Source organism: Festucalex cinctus, chromosome 5, assembly GCF_051991245.1.
Source record: "Festucalex cinctus isolate MCC-2025b chromosome 5, RoL_Fcin_1.0, whole genome shotgun sequence".
Lineage (NCBI taxonomy): Eukaryota > Metazoa > Chordata > Actinopteri > Syngnathiformes > Syngnathidae > Festucalex > Festucalex cinctus.
Window position 1 is genome coordinate 21,531,983 of NC_135415.1, and position 17,806 is coordinate 21,549,788.

Genomic DNA, 17,806 nt, shown 5'->3' on the forward strand with positions numbered 1-17,806 from the left:
TTTTTCCCCCCAATGAAAGAAGAGACTCTAATATTTCTTTTGGTAGGTGTTTTAGGTGTATATGTTTGCATAGCAATAGAACACAATATTCTGTGGGCTTTGTAAAAATCAGTCAAAATCCAGTAAAACAGTGCGGAGCGAAGGAGGTTGCTTTAGTGAAAATGGCTGGGAGTGAATGAGTTAAAATTATTAACAGATTTTTTTTTTATAATTTAGCCATTTTCAGCAATAAGAAGATATTTAGCCTATACGTAATTAATATGATAACTTAATTGTTTTTCATGTGCAATTAATTTCAAAACCACATTTTGCCACTTGCTGTCAACTGAAAATGACATCACAGGTGCTCAGAGCTCAAGTAACGACCAATCACAATCACCTGTTTTCTGCGTTTGGTCATGTGACGTGAGAAAACTGAGCCATGATTGGTCTAGCTTACATTATTTCCTATGGGAGATATTGCTCCGGTTTTCGTACAGTACAAAGGTTTGGTAGTATTTTATTGAGAAAAAAATAGCTACAAAACAAGGAACGGATTTTGAACATACAGTAGTATGTTGCACTGTGTCTCAATTTCACACACACACACACACACAAAAATGTCCAGTGATGCAACATGTATCAATCATCGATATACCTTAATGCTAGGTTTTTATTGCTTTCTGTCACTAAAAGGCATTTCGAGCCATGATAACCTTCAAGTGACTTTACTGGCCTAAGGACCACACAACAAAACCTCATTACTCCAAAATGAAAGCTAAAACACGCACATGCACACACACTCCCCTGGTAAGCTGACCGTGTTATGGCTCCCACTGGGTTAATTCATAAGAACATGCTTAAACCCACAAAAAAAAGAAGAAAAAAAAAGACAATTACACCCATCTGCAAGCAATTATGTCTAATCACAGAGTGCAGGAGGGCCAAAAATACAGAAAATATTGTATATTGTACAGTGAGGAGTGGAAAGTACACCGAGCTGAGCAGAAAAGAAAGAACTCCCTACAACAAAAGACGTATTGTATCGCCAGTGCGCTAACACGGAGCCTAAGCATGCTTCATCTGCCGCGTGGCGAAGGACACGATGCGATTACCACGGATTAGTCTGTACTGTCACGCCTAAAAATACACTCGACATGATGATACTTGGTGACAGATTATCTTTTTTTTTTTTCCTTCAGGTTGTCAGACAGACTCGACACATGCAATCACTCGAATAATGAATAACAGGCCTTCAAGGTCGTCATGGCAACGGTCTATCAATATGAAAGAAATACTGTCATTTGCAATCTAATGTCATCAAGTTTGAACATGCTCAAAAGTTTGAGAGTGTAAAGAGGGGTTGAGAGTGTCTGGCGAGTGTCTTTGCAACATTTTGCAACAGTGAACGAAGCTCATCGAGAAAGCAAAACTCGCTCAGTGAGATATGGGCTTTAAGTAGGAGGAATGTACGACCTCTATCTGGCACAACGGTTATTTTTAGCTAACTAAAAGTAATGAAATAACAAACTACAATTCAGAAAACATTTTCATTAATGAAATAAAATAAATACAAAAAACACTTTTTACAAAACCAAAAGTAACTGAAACTACATTTTACGTTTACAAAACTAACTAAAGCTAACGATAATTATAGTGAGAATGTCCTGAACTTTCATCTTTGGTAATTAATTTAATACATGAGCCTTTGCCGTTTGATTGTAAAAGTGATATAAGTATATTTATTTCGATGTTAACCGGAATAAGGACGTTGGAAAGTGTGTTGCACGGAAGTGATGTCATCCAGCAGCAGCCAATAGAAAAGCACCTTAAGATGTCGTCGCTCCCAGCTGACAAATTTGACTTTTGGCTCCAATGGCTCGCCTCGCCTGCTTTTTCATTTAATTCAGCCGAAACGCAACCCTAGGTAAGAAGTGCGTTACTTTCTTCATTTTACTATGGTATTTATTCAATCTTGCACACGAGTAATACATATTTTTTTAAACTAAAGCTAAGCATTTGTGAAATAACTAAAACAAATAAATAATATATACTAATCTATTATTCAGGAGTTGATTTGAACAAGTTGCTTGAGAGTCAATAAAACCTTCAAAAAGTGTTTATCCAAGGGTGTCACACATTTCCCACTGAAAATGGTCCTACCTGGTGTAAATGCCATCCAAAATGCCCAAACGGGCCACGGAACTGGGCACATAGGAGCCCATTTGGGCCATAACACAGATGAGGGCCACCTGGCGGATGTAGGAGCTCTTTCCCCCCATGTTAGGGCCAGTGATGATCATTGTCCTTTTTCCATCAGCCTGTAGAGGTAAAAGTGAGCGGTTGTTTAAAAAAAAAAAAAAAAAAAAAAAAAAAGACAGAGGGCTTGGGAGCGATATATGGTAAAAAGATATTCGGATGCTGAGGAGGTGGGCGGACTCCGAGCTTTGACTTGTTGCAACAGAAACCCACTCAAATAGTGTGCATGTGCTGTCATGCACATCTGCGTGTGTGAGAAAGACTGCATATGTGCTGCTGGCATTTTACACATCTGCGTGATTTATCTGAGCTCTAAAAGCTTTTGCACGTTCCTGTGCGTGTGTCAAGTGTGCATACCTGTAGTTTTGTGTGATTGGGCACATACTGGCTGTGCTCTCCCATGAGGAGATCTATAGCAGGGTGTCTTCCATCTTTGATCACAATCTGACGCTCACTGTCAGACACCTCTGGCCTGCAACAGAAAAAAAATAATACACACAGGTCAGCTGACTATACTACTACTACTACGACTATGACTACTACTACTTATAATAATAATAATAATGATAGGGATGCCAAAATTAGTGCATTAATATGAAGTTAATTTAAAGTTCCTTTAATGCCACTATTTTTTTAAATACTCGATTAACGCTCGCCCCTTGCAACTGTGGCAGCATCAATCTCCAACATTAAACACTGATGCCATCTACTGGCAGAAAAATGACCTCAACACAACTCAATGTCTCAGAGATTTTTTTTAAGTGGGCTACAGTACAGTACAACTATTTTGAATTTATGATTGAGATCAGAGATTTAGATATACATGCATTCATATACTCTTTATATATTGGGGCTGTCAGTTAATTACGGTTTTTAATTTCCGTACTTAATTTGTGATTAATCGCAAATTAATGGTATATCTGTTCTAAATTTGAAATGAAATATTTTTTCCATACACTTAACATAAAACTGAACAAAAATGGCTACTAAATGCAAATGTGGTTATATCTTTTAGTTAATTGACACTGTAATTTTATAGTAAGTAATTCATGAAAGGAGTGTCAAAACAATGAGTCAGATTCGTGGTGAGGTCATATTTCTGCCACTAGACAGCATTAGTGTTTCATGTTGGAAATTGGTGATTGAAACAGTACATATTTAATTTTAAATTCAGAGCAATTGGTATTTGGAACATGGAGCAACTCGTGGACCCCAGGCATTTTTTTTTTTTTTTTTACTGTAAATTACAACTAGTCACTAGTCCCCACAATATATTTTTAACACATTTATGATAGCTAAATTGTATGTCACTATGTTGGATGCAAAATAAAGCATAAGCAACTCAATTGCATATACATTTTTAATGCCTCTCGGCATCATATTTAATGCCAATTAAGGCCTTAATTTCAGCAAAACCCATTTAATGACTTATAATGACCTGCGACAAAATCCTGTTTTCATTTTCGTAGCATTTTAACCTCTAACATTTAACAGCAGCAAGGATTTTGCAGTAAGCGTTCTTTTCTGATGACACTTGTTGGGTTGCATTTGGATATAGTGTGCGTGCGCATCTCAGCGAGTGGGAGAAACGTTGGCGTTCTGGCTGAGCACGCTGCCGAGCCCAATGCACACACCCACGCACCGCCTGCCCGCCCGAGACTATAGGACATGACACAGGAAAATATGTACACAAACACTATATATTAATACACATTCAAACAACTCAAGCACACAGACACATACAAGTAAACAGAGTAAAATGACATGAGGACATCACCTGCAATAGTCCCCATGTTTGGCCACCTCAGCCAATGAGAAGAGACAGTCCATGGTTGCTAGGTGACTAATAGCCCTTTTCATGGTGTGATAGTGCTCCCCAAACTGACTGCAAGAGAGCAATGAGTGAATGGAAGAGATTTGCAAGCATAAATTACCGGAAAGGCATAATCGCATTCTCAGTAGATGACGCCGCTGGTGCACTTGAATACAACATGATTATGGTACACAACACTTTGGAGCTTGAATGTGCTGTGAGTGTCGTACTCCATGAACGTGGTCCATTCCCTCTGGCAGTCCAGCAGCAGCTGCTCACGGAGCTGCAGCAGCTTCTTGTGGCGCTCCACCACAAAGGGAGAGTGATACCTGCCGACCGCTTTGGTGCTGCACAGCAAAAGGAGACGAACTCGGATGAAGTTGGTTGTTTCGATTTCCTGAAAAGAAGCGATTTTTGGAGACGCGAGTATTCCGCCTGACAGCAATGATATGGATTGTATGGTTTGGATGAGTTTCCTAATCAATAAAGGGGAATGCATGTCACATTCTCGCAAATTCGCACTCTTACGAGAGTGAAAAGACTTCGAACCGGTGCCCTCCCATAAATAGCGAGAAAACATAAGAAGATGAGACATCTTTATTTTCGAATAAATACGTCATAGAATTAAGTCAACAACACCTGAATGAAGATATGCATATTAAAATAGAACTGTTTGACAACCTTAAAAGAGGAAGTTTATCCCAAACATATGTTCTATTCAGCCCCACTAGTCTAAACACAGTATTCTAATTAATATTACATTTGTGGATTATGTATTAACCAAAAATCCACACGTTTTCAGCCATTTCAGGGCGCAACCATTTTGACTGAAAGTTAGATCTGAAAAAAATTAATCGATTAATCAACAAGTATCAAAATAGTTATCAATTAATTTGATAATCAATTACTGATTTGTAGACATTTTTTTTAATTAAAATTGTCCAACTCCTCTGATTTCAGCAAATCAACAGTAATCTGGAGTCATTCATGAAAGAAGACTGATTATCGTCAATGTTTAATCAAAATAAGACATTTGCAAACATTTGCTTTTATTTTGGAAAACAATGACCGAACTGGTAGTACACTTTAATATGAAATGAAAACGAATCTGATTAGTCAATTTATCTATTGAATAATCGTTAGATTAATCGATTCTAAAAATATTCGACAGCGACAGCACTACTTAAAATGACATCGCATTCGCTCAGGGCTCAGGTCATCATCCAATCACAGCTCACCTGTTTTCTGAAGCGGAGCCGTGATTGGTCGTTACCAGAGCCCTGAGCAACTGTAATGTCATTTTCAGCCGACAGCAAGTGGCAAAATGGCTGCCCCCCCGAGAGAGATTAAAAACGGGTGGAATTTGCCGCTAAACTTATATTCTACAAACGTAATATGAATAAAAAAAATAAAAAAAACGCAGTGTTTAGACTAGCGGGGGATTATACCACATATGATTATAAAGACTTGATTGAATTTCCCTTTTAACATGATTAATAGGGGTGAGTGAGTACCGATACCAGGTGTCGTATCAAGCTGGTACAAGGCCTGATTTCAAAATAGTGGTACTTGCGATGGCTTGTGGCCATTTTAGAATCAGGACCTAGCAATTAGGAATCTAAAGATGATTAATTTCATGTAATTTTCAAAAAAAAATATGATATTGGGAATTTGGGACAAAAAGGTCTTTCTTTAAAATCATCTATTGTTTCTGCATCGGTACTTAGTAATGGTATCGGTGAGTAGTCAAAAGTTGAGCATTAGTACTGGTATTGGTCTAAGAGCAAGTGGTGTTGAAAATTCCTAATTATTAATGAAAAATGAAAATTAGAGACGTTAATTTCTAGTGAGAAAAGTTACAAATTCATCAGGGAAGCGCCCACCTGCTGACTTTCACCCAGTCACGAGGAACAATGGAAGACTGGGAGTTCTTCACCTCAATCAGAAACTGTCACAAGAGGAGACAAACACAGACACGAAGCCACGACATCACTTTTTTGGACTTGTCTTGCCACTCAGGCTGCGTCAGGAGGTACCTCCTGTCCTGACACAGTCGTGTAGTCGAGGGTGGGGGCTTTCAATACGATTCGGACATGTTTGCGATGCTCCTGAATCTCCTGTAGAACCTTCTGGATTTGCTCTCTTCGTTCCCGCAGCACCGGGAAGCCAGACAGATCAGAGAAGAGCTCTGTCTTGTTGCCACACCTGCAACATGACAATGACATTAGATTTCAACCACCCCATCCTCAAATTTCTTATTTACTTTTGAAATACTGACTTGGCCGCCTTCTCGTTAAGCACGCTGAGGAAGCCGTGGGCCGGGGCCAGCAGGTCCGGGGTGTCCACCAGGAGTCCTAAAATGAGCCCAGAGCGGATCTGCGCTCTAACAGCCGGCAGCAGGGCCTGCAGTTCCAGCGCCAGGCGACAAAGGCTGCTGGTGATGAGGTAGAACTCCTGTGTGGACGACTGCAGCACATTTTCCCAATCACAAACGTTAAAAAATAACAGCGGATTTTGTTGTATGTTGTTTGTGACAAACCTCTGCAGTACATTCTGAGCTGAAGAGCATTCGAATGGCTGAGAAGGCTTGCGAAATCAATGAGTGAATGCCTATAATCAAAATCTTAAAGCTAGATACAGATAGCTAGCTAGCTAGATACAGATATAGCTGGCTAGCTATATACGGATATAGCTAGCTAGCAAGCTAGATAGTTACAGATAGCTAGATAGATAGATACAGATAGCTAGCTAGCTGCTAGATCTAGCTAGACTAGCTATCTGTATCTAGCTCTAGGTAGATACAGCTAGCTAGCTAGCTAGCTAGCTAGATACAGATAGCTAGTCTAGCTAGATCTAGCAGCTAGCTACAAGGAAAGGCAAGGCAAGTTTTGTATAGCACATTTCATACACAAGGCAACTCAATGTGCTTTAGACAAGGAAAGACAACATAAGCATCAACAAGATCCCTGTTAGCTTTTAACTTATTGAGGATAGGCATTCACGCATTGATTTTGAAAGCCTTCCATACATATAAGGATGCATATTACAGTATGTATTATCAGTACGTTAGCTCTCAATCTTTCCACAAGTTCAAAAATGATCTTTAAACATGCATAAAGCATTTAGAAACAATTTGCTGAACTCACCTCCCTTACAGGGTCTTAATTGATAGTGCACATAAAAATTTTTTTTTTAAAAACACATCCATTTTGTACACCTTTATTTATTTGCTTTACTTTTCACAGACGTTGTGATCTGAATTTGTAGTTTTTCGAAACAACGGGCACACAAAGCCGTTATATGAAAATAATAATAATCATCAGTATGTTACCGAGCCAATAAACTGTTATTGTAACAACAAATGCAATGTTTATATTATGATTTGTGCTACAGCTTTAAAGGCCAAAGTTCAGATCAAAAGTATGGATTTATCAATGGCCAGCATGGGCATTCCTCTCGGGAAGCGAGGCAATTGCACTTTATGATTGCCATTAGCAGAATTGCAGTGGACTTGTGCGTCATAAGGGGTTAATGAGAGTCACAGTGGGACAAAGCTGTTCATCACACACTACAGGTTCCCTCATTTCAGCAGCCCCCTGAATTGGTTCACCTAACGAACAACCCCGCCCATCATGAGAAGAGCCATTCCACACAGTCCCATTTATCTACAGAGGGCCCACATGACAATTAGGGGTAAGCATGACATTTATGTTGTTTTGTCTATATGAAGGGTTTAAAAGTCGAACACCAAATGGGAGGGTTGAGACCCTGTGACATTTGAAGGATGAATCAGATGGGAAATGAGACTGTATGAGACTTTTAGGCAATCTCCCAGTGGCTCTCTATTTTTTGAGAGTCTATGTCACACATGCTCAGGGTTTCCAAGTGTCTCCCTTAGTGTCTGTCTTAGCGTTTCCCTCCAAGTGTCTTAGTGCCTTTTTCTTAGTGTCTGTCTCTCTTAGAATCTCTTAAAGTGCCTCACTTTCGGTCTCAGTGTCTGTCCCTCTCTCCGTGTTTTTTTCTCTCTCGCTCTCTCTGTCTGTCTCTAACATTTCTTAAATCTGTTTCTCTTAAGTGTCCCTGTTTCCGTCTCAGTCTCTCTGTGTCCCTCAGTCTCTCAAGTGTCTCATTCTCTTCCTCTGCCTCAGTCTTTCTCTTTCTTTCTTAACTCTCACTCTCTTATTTCAATTTCTCTAGGTTTGTCTTTCTACTTCTCTCTCTCTCTTTCCCTCATCTGTATTTGTCTCCTCTTTCTTCACCTCTATTTTTTCTCTTTCTTTGAATTTCTCTCTCTCCGTCTATTTTTTTTTATCTGTCTTTTTTTGTTTCTCTCCCCTATTTCTCTTTCACTCTCTCCCTCTACCCCTCTCTCTCTCTCTCTCTCTCTCTCTCTCCCCCCCCCCCTCTCTCTCTCTGTCTGTATTTCTCACTCTCTCTGTTTTTTTCTCTGTATTACCTTTTTGTTGAATATGCTGCAAATTCCTCTCTCCAGATCAGGCAAATGCACCAGCAGGGATCTTGTAGAGTTTAAAGTGAGCGAATCAGACTCCAGGATCTCCTGCACTGCATCCTGACGCTCAGAGATGGATCTAGGACCAAGCAGAAAATAGGGTACCATAAACTAGTAATGGTCATTCCGTTGATGCAATGGAAAAAAAAAAAAAAAAAAAAAAAAGTATAATAAGGATTTGTCAACAATTTCTTCCAACAGAACCTCATTTGAGACATTTCACTTCTGCCAAGTGTTATGTATCACAAAAACAACAGATAAAGAAAATCCAAATCTAAGTAATAAAAGCGACATCAGAAATAATCAGAATACATATTTTTAGGGTGTTTTGGCTTTTATGTATTGTTATGGAATTAATGGATGTAATCTGGGATTTATTGATGTTGAAATTCTGCAGAGGAGCTGTCGTCATAAAATGAGAGGAGTGCTCAATCTCATCTTTAATCCCTCCTCTGTGAGCGTGACACTCACACACGAACACGCACGCACACTCACGTGCACGTAGCCACATGAATAATTGAATGAACTGGAAAAGTGTCAGCACATTATCTGAAAGGTTGTTAGAAGCAAAGTTTTATTTCTACCTGCAGTACCTACCTAACTACTAATCCTAATATACTGTAGCAGAATTAATGTAAATCTTGCAGTTTATTATCATTTTGGCAACCTTTTTTTTTTTTTTTTTTAAATGAAACTACCAGTGGTTAGCACATCTCACAGTTCCGAGGTTGGGGTTCGAATCTGGGCTAACCCTTTTCAGAACCAACTCCACTTCACCATTTTCCCTCCTTTCACTATTGTACATTTTCTGGAAAGAGCTTCCGAGTAGCTAAAGTGGCTTCACGCTTGCAGGTTATCGTATCACCTGTTGCTTTGGCATGTGAGAAGTCGTACACTCACCGCGGATCTGTGAGCGGACGAGTCACCCACTTCCTCAATAGCCTCCTCCCAAACGGAGTGCGCGTGTGGTCCAGCACCCACAGCAGACTGCCCCTCACACTACCATCTGTCTATTATTGAAGACAAAGCAACATGAGAATGTAGTATGCACATTGAATAATTGTAAAATACAGCTTTGACTAATGGAAGGAAAAAATTAGGACAGAGGACTTGAACTAGGACCAACATTTAGTGTGTGCCTATGTGTGTGCATAGGAAGTCTGACATCCGCGCAGGAGTCGTGCTGAACCTTTGAACCATCGCCCACGCAAGCCGAACTGGTCACTGAGCAATTTGCTGGGAACTGAGAAGCAGTTTAAATCAGCCGCTAAATCTTTAGCGTGCGCCATCCAACAAAGAGAAAAAGCGGATTTTGTTGTACGTTGAGTTTGTGACAAACCTCTGCGGTACATTCTGGGCTGAAGACCATTGGGATGGTTGAGAAGGCTTGCAAAATCAATGCGTGAACGCCTATAATCAAAATCTTAAAGCTCGATGCAGATGGCTAGCTAGCTATCTAGCTAGCTAGCTACAGATAGCTATCTAGCTAGCTAGCTACAGATAGCTAGCTACAGATAGCTAACTAGCTAGCTAGCTAGATAGCTAACTTGCTAGCTATCTAGATAGCTAGCTAGATACAGATAGCTAACTAGCTAGCTAGATAGATACAGATAGCTAGATCTAGCTAAATACAGATGTCATGTTATCTTATAGAATATTGATGATAGAATGATCTATAGAATAGATGATAGAATTTGCTGAACTCATTTCCCTTACAGGTTCTTAAAATATTGATAATGCACATAAAAAAAAAAGACAGAAAAAAAAAAAAGAAAAATGATTACTTGATTGTTGAGGATTTCCAAGTTCCTGAGGGTGGCTGCACTGAGGATCATCCCCTGCGATTCACCAGTCAGACGTTGGAAGGAGCTACATGGAATAACACAAAATCATATTCTTTGGATGGCTTCATGCGTAGTCTTTCTTCCATAAACTGAACTCGGTTTTAAACTGTTTTTCCCACACATGTAACGTAATTCTTTGGCACGGACTCCAGCATAAAATATGTTTCACGTGCATCTTTACATGACACAATAGCTGGTGAACATAAAAAAAATGAATGTCTGAACACAACCACAAACTGAAGAGCAGTATTCTGGTTGCTTTCACATTGCTTATTCATTTGAAAAAGAAGAAAGTGTGGATACAGCCCGAGTTTTTACATACATGTACATCTGTTGTATACCTTTCACTTCTAAGCACTCTCTCCAAGTTGAACTCTTGGAGGTACTGGATTAGAGGACCCAAACAGCAGATAACCGGGCTCTCCAATGATGCCACACTAGATAGAGAGCGACTGCCTGGACAGCACAAACAGATTTTTATTTGTCAAATATAGTCATGATGAACCACTATAAGTCTCATAAATTTACAACATACAACACCCGCTGTGCTGTTTTTTACTCCATGTGTCCCATCCATTAGGACATATGGAATAATAAATGTGGTTTTGTGTTGTGAAACACTGTAAACTATAATTTTGCTACTTTTGTGACAGCCGGCATGCATCAAAAAAGTGTCAACTCATCTTTAGGTATGCATCAGCAGCTCACCAGGCTGTTTCTATTATTTCCTATGATTTTAACTGGAGGTTGAATAGCATCCTGGAGAGGATTTCAGTGGACTTTTAAGGTCCTGCTTTATTAAAATAATGAATAACTAAATAACTAAAAGATGTGATGATAATGCAGAAGAATAGAACACACATACACACACCTTCAGCCAGTTTGTGGCAATAGAATTCAGTGACTGTGTTCATTGCAGAGGCAAACTCGAAGTGGGCGCTGTCCCTCTTCTCAATTCGCACCTTATCGTCAGCCTGAGCACTAGAAGGAAACATGAAAAAAAGCAAATGTCATTTCCCTACCTAATGAAAGGAAAAAAACAAAAACACAGTCACTATTCTGGCCATCTTTTTCTTCTTTCACTCACACTCACACGGATTGCACATCCGCCGCTCCATCACATCTCATTCATTCATGCTGCAATGCCGCTTTCAAGGACTCGCTAGCTTTGTCCGATCTGTTGTTGCCACGGCAACCGAGGCAAACATGTGGATATGGATGCAGTTTTCTTTCCTAATACACACAAGCCGTCGGTCTTCAAGTCAGCCGCTGGTCAGACCGGGCGCGTCAATGTTATTGTTCAAGTAAGCTCCATAAATCATTTAAGCAGTCAGTTCAAGCAAAGGATGAGTTTCATATCGATCAGTCGAGCTCTCACTTAAACAGGTTGGAAAAAGTCTCCAAGAGTTTGAGGCTCACAGCAAAGAATTTTTTTTACCCCCTCATTTGAAAGCTAGGTCGGCTTCGCAAGGCTCATAAAAATCAGCTGGCTACAAGAGATATTTTGCGCATATTTCATATCAGTAGGGCTGATGCGGTGTGGATATTTTTGCTGGTTATTATGCATTTGTCTGATCATGTCAACACCTCACCAATGCTTTACTGTGAATCCCTGAAGTGAAAATGTATGCTGATATTTCTGGCAATCCATCCATCCATATTTGGTTTCGCCTATCACTTTCGAGCATACATGGCAGGAAACTTTTTGTTGTTGTTGTTTTGGTTTCTTTCTTTTTTTTACCCATTCAACAAGGAAATGTCATTTTAAATCAACATTACTCAAAGTACAGTGTATATTTGGCCTTTAGAAAGAGAGCTGGACAGCTAGCTAACTCGCTAGCGAGTTAGCTAGCTAGATAGATAGATAGATAGATAGATAGATAGATAGCACTGACTGCAGTTTGTAACTGTTCATAATTGAAATAAGTTAATAATAAAATAAAAACAATGAATGACAAGAGTTGTGTCGAAAAGCATCATCCAGTAGATTTTTTTTACTCTCTAAAATTCCACTCACAAACCTGACTTGTGACTGGTGGTGACAGAAGCTCCTAATATTGCACCCAGCTACCAACCAATCTCCTGGGGGCTCATTACCTGCCTCTCTGCGGACACACACGCCCGGTTGCCAGGGGGCCCGCTGCTACCAATCGGCCCTGGAGAGGTCGAGGTTGTTGAGGACGTAGATGAATGATGAACAAAGGTTGATCTGATTTTTAATCCTTTTAAATGACAGGTCGATCAACAGACTAATGAGGATCCCCCCCACCCCCCAGTAGTTACTTCACTTGACTGAAAGGTTGAGTAATCATTTAGTTAGTTATATTTAAGATATCTTCATTTTGAATAATTCCTATTCAAATAATTTTAACAGGATGTGAGAATTTAATTGAATTTTTCTGGCATAGATAAACGAACAAAGGTACATTTGTAACTAAAAATCAATAATTGTAAAATGCTGGCACCTTCTTGACAAAGCACTGCTCAAATTGATTGGCATGCCTTATGTGGTGCTCTAACAATGACCGCAGGGGCTGTTGCGAGCACACAAGCACCCAAAAAGTGAAAAGCAAAACACAAATGAGGTTGACGAATGACAAATGCGCAGCAGGTTAGCAACAACAGACTGCAGCAGGCAGCTTTCTATTTATCCAATCAACCTCATCTAATCTAATCCACTTCACGTCCTCCCACTGCATCGTTTGATTTTCATTTGTGCATAATGCAATGAGAGAACACCCCTAAAGGGTGTCAGGGCTCGTGTTTGGCACAACGCTGGGCAGCACATGTATGTGCATTTTAATACAGATTTTTAGCATGAGATATTAAGAGACATGTATGTGGAAGCATTTGTTGGAATAATCCTGGCATGGGGATCAATGTTTCTGAATTAACCGTTTTCCATTGTAGTTCATTCATTGTACTTCAGCTTGCTCCCACATTTCACAATCTAAATCGTCCATAGGTGTGAGTGTGACTGTTTTTTGCATACATATGCAATGCCATTGACTGGCAACCAGCCCAAATTCAGTTGCTATAGGCTCCAGATCACCTGCGACCCTCATGAGGACAAGAACTACAGAAAATAGTTGGATGGATGCAGAAAATGGGAAACGCCTCATCAAGTACAAGTCGTGGTACACTAAACAGAAGCGTAACTTCGCCCCCTGGTGGCTACCTGGCATTGGTAATGCTCTGCAACAGTTTCTGGGTCTGCACTGAGAGGTCAGAGGGCACCAGGATCTCCACCGGGTTTATCATCAAGAGACGGCTCTCCAGTTCGGAGCGAGACTGACTGTCTGGAAAAGAATCCAGCTGGACCTCTCCTGTGCTGGCCTGAACTGCCTGCATACACAAATTACATATTTTATTATTACAAACAGAAGACAGAGTATATACCTAGATTTATTCTATTTAACATTAATGAAGGTTTTTTTTTCATTGAATAAAAGGAATTAATGAAACAGGTATTTACCAACAGGCCAAAGTAAAACCAAGCAAAATAAAATATATGACTGCAGAGATGAAATTGGAAAGTGTGCCAGTCAAACTCACCACCAGCCCCACAGTGAGCTGCTTCTTCAATTTGTCCCAGTTCTCACTGACACACAGCAGGATGCTGTCAGGAGGCTCCGACACGGCATCGTGAATTCCGACCTGCGTCACGTCGTCTGGACTGCACACCGGGTTGACGTCTTAGTGGACTGTTGAGGACAATGATGCTGGAGAAATCCAGTCAAACAAATACACAATATGGGCCGGTCACATTTGATTTTGTGGAGGAGGGAAGGAAAAAAAAAAGAAGAAAAAAAAAAAAGATAGGCCAGGTCATTTGCATGAAGTTAAAAAAATAATAATAAAATAAAAGTAATGCAGGGTATCCCCAGTGCTTTCTAGGCCTGATAATATTACATGTATATATGTATAGTATGAATAAAAAAGTAATCATGAAAAAATTAAATGCTTTTGGCATTTAAATGAAAAATAAAAATGTTAAATGCACAAGTAATTGTAAATATTACTAATATTTTCATTGTATTAGTTCCAATAAACCAGTTCACCCATTAATCAATGAGAAAAAAAAAATTAAAAAAAATTAAAAAATGAATACATTTACAGTATTTTAATTTACCAATATTAGGAAAAGGCGGCTAATTACTAATGTAATAAATACTATCAAATTATTAGTGTAAATAATAATCATTCTCTGTAAAACTGTCAGTAAGACCAGTCAGTAGAACATTTGTAAAATGGTCTGTGGGAAATTTTTTTTTTAACATTTACCAAGTGTGATGGCTACATTAAAATCTTGCTGTTTTGACACCGCAAACTCCCTTCATGCTTTATGTTCACAGGTGAGTAGGTGAGTAAAGGCAGGCGAGCAACTACTTTTGTCATATCATGTAGTGTTTTTCGACCCCAAAAAAAGTCAATATTATGAACAGAACGTATAGCCTTTCCAAAGGATACCCTCCCCCACCAGCGTGGACTTTGTGTACAGAGCACTGAGTTGCCGTGTAAACAGAGCATTCTTATTGGCCCCTGACGCTTTGATGGCGGAAGTCTCGGTCTGCTTAACGACACCCACCTGTGCAGTAAAAGACAACATTGCAGTGTTAATAACACAGCCATCCTTCAAGGCTTTGAAGCAACCCTATGGCGCAAATGTGGAGTTTTGAAGAGTAACCGACTGTAACTTGGCAGCATACGTGCTGTCCAAGGAAAGGCATACAGGAAAAACAACGAACTTACAGTCGGCCCCGGATATTTACGGTGGATCGGGATCAGGCCAGGCTGTGAATAGTTAACAGCGTATAATTGAAGCCCAGTGAAATGCAATGTTTTTTTTGTTTTTTTTACACATATACCCAAAATTCTTCCTAAAAATTGCTTGTAACATTCAATATACAATTTCCATGAGGAAAGAAAACAATAATTTAACAACAGGAAAACTTTGCAGCCGTAAACTCATACCTTATGGCCGTGGGACACCAGTCGCCTGACGTGAACAAACAATCGGTGCGTTGGGATGCTGCATGTCATAAAGTTATGGTCCAGGTGACAGAAAATATTCAGCTCCTTTGCTGCAATCTAACACCACATACAGTACATATCTAAACGAATTTACGAGCTTGGTTCAAATAAATTTAATTGTGACTTCTCACCTCAGCATCGTCTCCAAAAAACCTATACTTGTATCCACACTCCACAGCCAACAAGGCGTCCTTGTGTTGCTGTTTCAACTGGATGACCTGCTGCTCCAGAGGGGTGTACGCACTCTTGGAGCGCCTGCAGAGGGCGCTATTGCCTGATGGATGACTGACATCCGTAGCAGTTCCTTCAGCTTGTTGTCCTCCTTTGCCCGCTGGCTTGGCAAACTGAGAGAAGCAGAATGTCTGCAAGTAGAGATTGAATAATTATGTTTCTATCATGACCCTAATCTCTTGAAGTCCGCCGTTGTGTACCTGCTTTGAACTCTGCTCGTCTTCCGTTTTCACTGTGAGCTGGTCGTCGTCGTCGTGTTGATTTTTGACATCAGTAGAAAAGCCGCGGCTCCCACTGCTTGCCTCCTTTGCACCAGTTCCATTATGACAGCTCTCGCCACTGGGCTCAGTCGTGCAAGTGAAGCTTTTCAGCCTCTGCAAGGTCGAGGGGCACAAACCCGCCGGTCCTCTGCTCAATGGCAACTTTTGCTCTAAATGAACAACAATAATATAGCATTGTTGGAATTTGTGTTGTCATGATAAAATTTTGACTATTATCAGACAATATAACGGAGTCAAAAATGTAAACTGTTTACTTCGCGATAAACGCGGAAGATAGGGTTGAAATTTTGGAGTCTCCCATGTGAATTGGGAACATGGGAGCGAGAGTGGCTAGTAAGAACTTGCTGGAGTGGCTAACAAGAGCAGCTAGCTTAAAAAAAAAAAAAAAAAGGCTACAAAATGTGCGGTTATTTGATAGAACATATTTTTCCCTATTATTAAAATTAATAATAGTATTTTTTTATGGATGAATTATTAGTTCACCACTAGATGGTGCGAAATGTTTTTTTTTTAATTAGTTGTTGTTGTTTTTTAATTGCAGCCTTTGCGATCTGTTAAAAATGCATTATCCTACACTGCAAAGCCAATTACAATTTGATTCATTGTTCTTCGAGTCACTCCCAACTGGCCTGTTCAGGTTGCCTTGGAAGACGTTACAGGCATGTTATAGAGACACCAAATTGTGAAAAACAAAACAAAACAAAACACGTGCATCCTTAGTCTCAGCTAAAGTTACATTACAGCCACCTGCACTGCCAGGAGCGGATGCAGTGTCAAGGCCTCCGTCATCCATCTGCGGGGAGAGCCTGGCTTGTTTGGAAGGTAGCTCAGCATCGTGGTGGTGGGAGACACGCTTCTGTATGGCGAATATAGCAAATACATGGGTGATGAGTTGACAACAGCGATGGTTTATCGGGGCCAGCAAGGCCTCCTTCTCTTCTGGCCTAAACACAATCAGATGCATATTCAATTTTATTATACAGTGTTGCCTTGAGATATGAGTTTTATGCATTCTTTGGCATGACTTCAACCGACAGTGGCCTTAAAAAAGCTTGAAGGCTCTTTTTTTTATGAAGTATTATATCTAACTTAATAGCTAGCATCTCTAGTGGTGATGTATTTTATTTTTCTGGACGGACTGTTTTGTCTGCGAGTAAATAAATACTGTACTAATTATGAATTGATCAAGATGTACATGTCGTGACAGTGGTGGATTAAATAAATCCCCTGTACCAAATGCACCACTCTGAGACAAGGAAGATAAAATCATTAACTAGGCACACGTGATTGCCTGAGTCTCACCTTGCCTTTCTGGAGATTAGAATCCGTTTGAGTTTTTGGCGCACCACCGCTCAACCCTCCGAAGTATCTGCTGATGGACGTTTGAGAGGCACACGACTTCTTCAGCGCTTTAGGCATCCTAACTGCAACATGTTAATTTATACATTTGATTGCGTTGACAAGTAGCGCAATCAGAAGGTTGGGTGAAGGCTCCGGCAATTTTTCAAAACACAGCGTCGCGCTTGATGAGCTCACAGTCGCGTTCATGACGTAATTATCAATCGCGCCGTAATATTTTAAGTTCCCCGTTCAGGATTTTCAACATTAAACTATACCACCGAATGTGTTTGCTCTTATATATGTGTAAACACCTTCAACACAATATATATTATATTAACTAGCTCTATGTTTCACTTTACATCTCTGAAGATGATCTAAAATGATTTCTTTTAGGGAATATATACTGTAACAATTGCCTTAATTTTGAAAGGATGCACTAAAACCTGTGATCGTTCCGAAGGAGCGGGAGAATATCACGGCCAAAACAAACATTCAATTTGCAAATTGGCGCAAA

General features: G+C 39.9%; 1 protein-coding gene across 2 annotated transcripts in view; it reads right to left on the reverse strand.

Annotated features, from left to right (window-relative positions):
• Positions 1-17,601, reverse strand: part of msh3 (mutS homolog 3 (E. coli)) — a 35,207-nt gene extending 17,606 nt beyond the window's left edge. The window contains exons 1-20 of one of the 2 annotated variants that reach the window (XM_077522763.1): positions 17,254-17,601; positions 16,699-16,807; positions 15,871-16,100; positions 15,571-15,801; positions 15,380-15,496; positions 14,876-14,993; positions 13,961-14,100; positions 13,584-13,750; positions 11,277-11,386; positions 10,747-10,861; positions 10,346-10,430; positions 9,462-9,571; positions 8,508-8,640; positions 6,330-6,517; positions 6,088-6,256; positions 5,935-5,999; positions 4,282-4,398; positions 4,016-4,123; positions 2,596-2,710; positions 2,143-2,300 (exon numbers count right to left, since the gene is read on the reverse strand). In XM_077522763.1, coding sequence (XP_077378889.1) covers positions 2,143-2,300; positions 2,596-2,710; positions 4,016-4,123; positions 4,282-4,398; positions 5,935-5,999; positions 6,088-6,256; positions 6,330-6,517; positions 8,508-8,640; positions 9,462-9,571; positions 10,346-10,430; positions 10,747-10,861; positions 11,277-11,386; positions 13,584-13,750; positions 13,961-14,100; positions 14,876-14,993; positions 15,380-15,496; positions 15,571-15,801; positions 15,871-16,100; positions 16,699-16,807; positions 17,254-17,370 — 2,702 coding nt within the window. In that variant the 5' untranslated portion in view covers positions 17,371-17,601. The remainder of the gene's footprint in view (positions 1-2,142; positions 2,301-2,595; positions 2,711-4,015; positions 4,124-4,281; positions 4,399-5,934; positions 6,000-6,087; positions 6,257-6,329; positions 6,518-8,507; positions 8,641-9,461; positions 9,572-10,345; positions 10,431-10,746; positions 10,862-11,276; positions 11,387-13,583; positions 13,751-13,960; positions 14,101-14,875; positions 14,994-15,379; positions 15,497-15,570; positions 15,802-15,870; positions 16,101-16,698; positions 16,808-17,253) is intronic. The other variant, XM_077522764.1, reaches the window with a different exon arrangement.
• Positions 17,602-17,806: the final 205 nt, after the last annotated feature.